Source organism: Limulus polyphemus, unplaced genomic scaffold (assembly GCF_000517525.1).
Source record: "Limulus polyphemus unplaced genomic scaffold, Limulus_polyphemus-2.1.2 Scaffold6372, whole genome shotgun sequence".
Taxonomy (NCBI): Eukaryota; Metazoa; Arthropoda; class Merostomata; order Xiphosura; family Limulidae; genus Limulus; species Limulus polyphemus.
Genome location: NW_013671982.1, coordinates 1,287 through 7,107, shown reverse-complemented (window position 1 = coordinate 7,107; position 5,821 = coordinate 1,287). Strand labels below are relative to the sequence as shown.

Here is a 5,821-nt window from a genome sequence, read left to right as displayed (position 1 = left end):
GTGCCCTTGTTTGACATTGTAGTGCGTCCCCTCGTAGGACTCCATGGCGGGTGGGGTCAGTGAATTGAGTGAGGAGATTAACATGCCTTGACCCCCAAGGACTTCTGATCAGTTCCCCCTTTCTTACCATTGGGTGGACTATCCATTTTTAGATCAGCAATTGTTAGGTTCCTTGTTACCTATTTGGGGGACAACTCCCGAATCAACTGTCAGTCTTACCCATGCCCAATATTCTCACCTGCATCTTACCTTTATCAGCTTCTTATGGTATCTTTCTTCCATACACCTCCTATCTAAGGCTCTCCACAGAAATCCTGAGTGGTTTTCTACAGATACTCTTGCCCTTCTATCCTCCACTTTAGCCCACATATCGTCTTCAGCTCAGGCATTAAATATGTGGTTTCTTTGTTGTTGGGACCTTATAGGTCATGATGCCATTTTGTCTCAGGTCTGTTTACCCTCGACATGTTGTGGATTGTGGATGACAAAAATGGATGTCCCCAATGCTTACCTACATATATTCAGTCTGGTCCTTATCTTCAGTTTGTCCATCTCGGGGTGGTTTACCAATTTTGGGCTCTCTCCTTCTGACTTTTGCACATCATCTCCATGCTCTGGGGCTGAGATTTCATTATTATATGGACAACTGGCTTCTTCTGGCTCATTCTGTACAGGAATTGGTGAATCATACTCGGCAGCTCCTTTCTGTGGTGACTCGGGTGGGCTGGTTGATTGAATTGGAGAGTCCTTTCTCAGATCCACTAAATATCTTGTCCATTTGAGGGTATTTTTTGGATACAAATATCAATCGAACATTGTCTTCTCTTTTACGACTTTGATCAATGGAACTGTTGATTCTCCATACCCTCTTGGCATATTCACTTACTGCCCACGAGGTTCTATTGCTTTTCGGGATGTGGTCTTCCATGACAGCAATGGTCCCTCTCGGTTGTGCCAATATGAGATCCCTTCAGTGGGTGCTTCATGAACAATGGAACCTTGTTTGGGATCCTATTTCCACCCCCATTTCGCTTCTTCCTTCTTTGCAAGACGATCTGCACTGGTGGCATGACAAATGTCATACGTTGGTGGGCATGCTGCTTCCTCCCCTGCATTCGGATCTACATCTTTTTACGACTGCATCCCTTCAGGGCTTAGGGCATGGGCCAATCACCAGGAAGCTTTGCACCATTGATCTACAGATGAATGCACTTTGCATTTCAAAGTTCTCAAACTTCTAGCTATACATTGTGTTTTGCATCGCCTCCTTCTTTTCACCTGACATTGTCTGGTGGTGGTTCATTTGGACAATTCTACACTGGTGGCACATATCAACCACCAATGACGCACCCAGCCAGAGATCTGTTTTCAGATGTTTGATCTATTATACTGAGCCCATGCACATTATATTCGTCTTATTGCATGCCATGTACCAGGTACTTTCAGTCTGGTCACAGATCCTCTTTTGCACCCCGACCAGCTATATCCCACAGAGTGGGCATTAGATCCCTTCGTTTTCAAGTGAATCAGTTGGACTCTTTGCTGTGGGCCTCAACACCAAGTTACCTCTCTTTTGGTCATCTGTACCTCATCCACAGTTCTGGCAGTTGATGTCTTCATCCAGGATTAGTCACACAACTATCTTTATGAATACCCACCCATTGGGTGATTTCTCTTGTTCACTATTGGCCAGCTCAGCCTTGGTTTCCAAGGTTACAACGACAGCTCCTCTCCCCGTGTTCCTCTTTCACTTTCTCCCTCCCTTCTTTGTCAACCTTGATCACATATCCTACATCCTAGCCTTTATGTCCTGCATTTTCACACGTAGCTTTTGTCTGGTCCTTGGCGAGATGATCCAGTTTCACATATCAAGTTGTTTCCTTGTTAGCTATTTCATTCTGTCCATCTTCCAAGGAGGTGTACCAACGCAAGTGGAATGTATTTAGCAGTTGGTCTACTACCCGAAGGTTTCCTGCTGACAAGCCTATCGTGGATCATGTGGCAGAATTTCTCACCTGGCTCTTCAACCTTGAGTCTTCGATCTCCTTGCTTTCCGAATATTGGGCGGCCTTATCCTATACTTTTTGTTCTTTGCAATATCATAGGGTTTTTACTTTCCCTGTTCTTACCATGCTCATGCATTTCTTCCAGATACATCGCCCTCCCAGGCATCCTGCCCTTCCGGATTGGGATGTTAATGTGGTCCTCCATTCCCTTACTTTACACCCATTTGAACCACTTTCATTGTGTTAGATGTTTCATCTTTCCCTTAAAACATATTTCCTTCTTCTCTTAGCCTGTGGACGTTGATGATCCAATTTGTTTGCCATTAACAGTTCATGTACCCTTTATCACCCTACCTATCTTCTCCTTTATCCAGATCAATCCTTTCTCCTGCAGACCTTGGGAGCTTGGGAGGATGGTTCCTCCTTTTCTCCTATTTCCCTTTTATCTATTTCCTATTTGTACCCTGGACTGGATCCAGATAGGCTTCTGTGCCCAGTCAGTACTGTTCATTGTTATATAGCTGTACTGCTGCCTTCTGGGGTACATGATCCTGAGTCTTTATCCTCTGGTAATCCTCCTCTTTTCATGATCTTTCACCTTCTACCTTTACCAATTGGGTTTGCCTTTTGGTTCAATTGGTCTAATCTTCCCTACCTTCTTCCTCCTGGCCTTTGCTCCAGGTATCCTCCCATCATATCTGACACCTCACTTTTTCCTTTGTTTCTTGTCTTCATTGTGTAATGGACGATATTCTGCAATTTGACATATGGACCAATCCCAGTATGTTCATCATATTGCAGCTTTCTCTTTGTCTGGGTTTTGTCTACCACCTGTGGCCATTTTTCAGACTTTGCCGCGACTCTAAGTAGTAAGTTTTTATTCTTACTTTTTTCACGGCCTTAATCTACCTTTTTATCACATGGATCCTGCTTTGTGGCCAGTAGTGCCTGACTAGGTGTTCTTTAGCTCTATAAATCTGCACTGTACAGCAATGATGACTCATGCTTTATCTTCCATGGCTTTGCACACTCCCTGTTGAGATGGGGTGTTCCACAAGATCACTTGACAGTGAATAACCTTGCAATATTTTGCTTCGTAAACATGCTTGTCCTGGACTGCACTGCCCATGGACTGCATGGGTAAAGCAGAAGAGGATTACTACCCATCCCTGCCATGCCCAGAGTGACTTATTCAGTATGGTCTGCTTTTCAAAATATGGTTTCATGGTCACCCATTGTACTGTCTCCTGTGATGACATTCCCCCAGACTAACCACCATATTGTCTCCCTCCTTTCGTCAAGTGGAGTATGAGAGTTCTTGTCACTGTCTAGTTCCAAGCCACTGGGGTGGTTGACCATGGAGGCACCCTGCTGAATGAGTTCCACACAGTAACTATTTCAGTTATAGATTAGGGTGGTGATAACTTGCGAGTTTAGATGACATAATATCCTCCTATCCGTGATAATCAATACAATGGAGTGAGATGTCAAAATGCAGTTCACCCCTTTGATTGGGAGCCCTCATCCTACCCTTACGTAGATGTTGTTACCCTGTGAGGAGTTTTTTTTGGATTAGAGTGAACCAATCAACATAAGTCCTCACATGGGTGTGGGTTGCCTATCTTCTTCCACTGTTTGCTCTTTATGTGTTGTGGGTCACACTGGTGATACATGGTGTTTTTACGGTTCTGTCCTTGACTTCCTCTCACTCTCTTCTTGCGGAGATGTTATTACCATTTGGATAGTCCCGACCTGTTTCACGGTTGGGGGAGTTGATTGCATGCGATAAACATCCTTTCAATACCAGATGTCAAGTTCCCGGATCAATAGCTCAGAGGTAATCCTTGTTTCATACCCGGGAATCGGAGTGGTTCTCAATCCCCTGGTTTGAGGTGAAGATGGTATGATCCTCATCCTACCTTTGTGCGGATGTCGGTACCCCATGGGCAGGTTTTGGTTGTAGTTGACTGACCAAGTATGGTCTGCCACGCACTAGCCACTCTACACCCAAGGGTGCATCCTTTGTTTACCCACTTTTTTCATTGTGGGATTGAGTTACAACATATTTCCATGGTTAGGAGCACTTTCCTGCCACATTCTCTCACATTCGGATGTGCTCCTCTCATTTTCTGCCACTATATCTTAAACATTCCAAAGTTGCACAAAGAATATACCTGGCTCAGAAGTGGTGCAGTTCCCCTCTTCTGATCTTTGGATCTGTATCTCTTATTTTCAGGGGTATCCTATAGATGCTTTTGAGGGGTACTTCTGTTGTTCCCTCTCACCTGTCCCTCTTCCTTCTCAATGTGGGATTCTAGCTAATCTTGTGAACATAGGTAGTACCGTATTGTAAGTTGTAATTTTCATATACTGAAAATGTATTTCTCACTTCCCACCCTTTCTCCCCACATTTTTCCAATGCTGATATCTTCTGCCAAATTTCAAAGTGATAGTTTGGTAAAGGAGTGTAGAGGGAGTCACATGCATCACGTGAGCATGTCATGCTCCTATTGGTGAGGAGATGATGCATGATGATTTGCATGAGAGACATGTTGGAATATAGCAATTCCAATAGGGGAGGAGTAGAAGGCAGCAGTGAAGGAGAATAGCTAATCTTGTGAGAGGACGAGGTAAGTACCTATTGGAAATACATTTTCAGTACAGGAGAATTATAACATATGAAAGTTGTTTTCAAAGCTCAGAAAGCATGATTATAATTAATTATAACTGTCATGCGGTATTCGTATTATGTCTGTTATTTTTGTTAAAACTACATTATTTGTATAGTCTATTAATTAAAGTTCTTCAGGAAAAAAATGAGCATATGATATTATTTCAACCATGTTATGTCTGCCATATCCATATTATGAAAATTTTATATTGTTGCAGGAATATAGGGGCATATGTATAGACGTACATAAAATGAACACATATTTTTATATAAAAAGGGACTGTTTTACTCAAAACATTATAGACTTGTAAAAACGTAAGCTGTCAAAGGCATAAATTTATTTAGTATACTTAGGTTTTTTCAAGAAGAGTGAATATTAGTTTTTCAACCACACTATGTTTGCCATATCTGTATGGATATGTTGGACGTAGTGTGGTTGAAATATTATTATACACTCTTCTTCTTCTTTAAAAAAATTTAAGGGACTAAATAAAAAAAGTAGTGTTAAAAATGTATATAATAGGCCTAATACTACTGTCTTATGACAAGAATAATTAATTATGAACTTAATATTGATTCCATCTATTCTTGCTTAAGAAACACAAGTCGTCGTGAAAGACTAATAGAAAATATAAAAGTAATATATTTATGTAAATTAGAATGAGTTTAAAATATTGATAGTAAGAATGTTACACATATTAATTTTCAGAGGAAGATACAGTGGATGTTATGTGGTACATATTTAGAAAATTACTTTAACTTTAACTTTTTGTTTTAGAGTTGCGTCGTAGGTCAGCTGCTTCAAGAGGAATTTCCACAGTCTCCCATCCAAGATTAAGTGCTGTTAGGCCTAGTTACCCTGCTATACAAATGTACAGTCCGTACTCTACCTTTATAAATATGCCTCATCAGAATAGACAGTGGAGTGAGTATTATGGGTAATATGTACTTTGTTGTATTCACTACCTGAATAAATAAGAAACTACACAAAGAATGGTTAACCTCAAAACTGAATGAGAGAGAGAAAATTGGTCGTTGTGTGTAGCATTATCCTCACACCACCAAAGAATTTGCAGACAAGAAAAATTGAGATCTTAATTGTGTATTCAAAGTAAGAAATATGTAGTTTATTTGTTATTTTTTA

The 5,821-nt window shown here is 41.1% G+C and overlaps 1 protein-coding gene across 5 annotated transcripts in view; it reads left to right on the top strand.

The window, feature by feature from the left end:
• LOC106473652 (protein lunapark-like) overlaps positions 1–5,599 on the top strand; it is a 47,385-nt gene extending 41,786 nt beyond the window's left edge. For all 5 annotated transcript variants that reach the window (XR_002613745.1, XR_001291694.2, XM_022402059.1 and 2 more), the window contains one exon: positions 5,456–5,599. Coding sequence is in view for 3 of the 5 variants with exons in the window: in XM_022402059.1 (XP_022257767.1) it covers positions 5,456–5,468 (13 nt within the window). In the remaining 2 variants the exon portion in view is untranslated. The remainder of the gene's footprint in view (positions 1–5,455) is intronic.
• Positions 5,600–5,821: the final 222 nt, after the last annotated feature.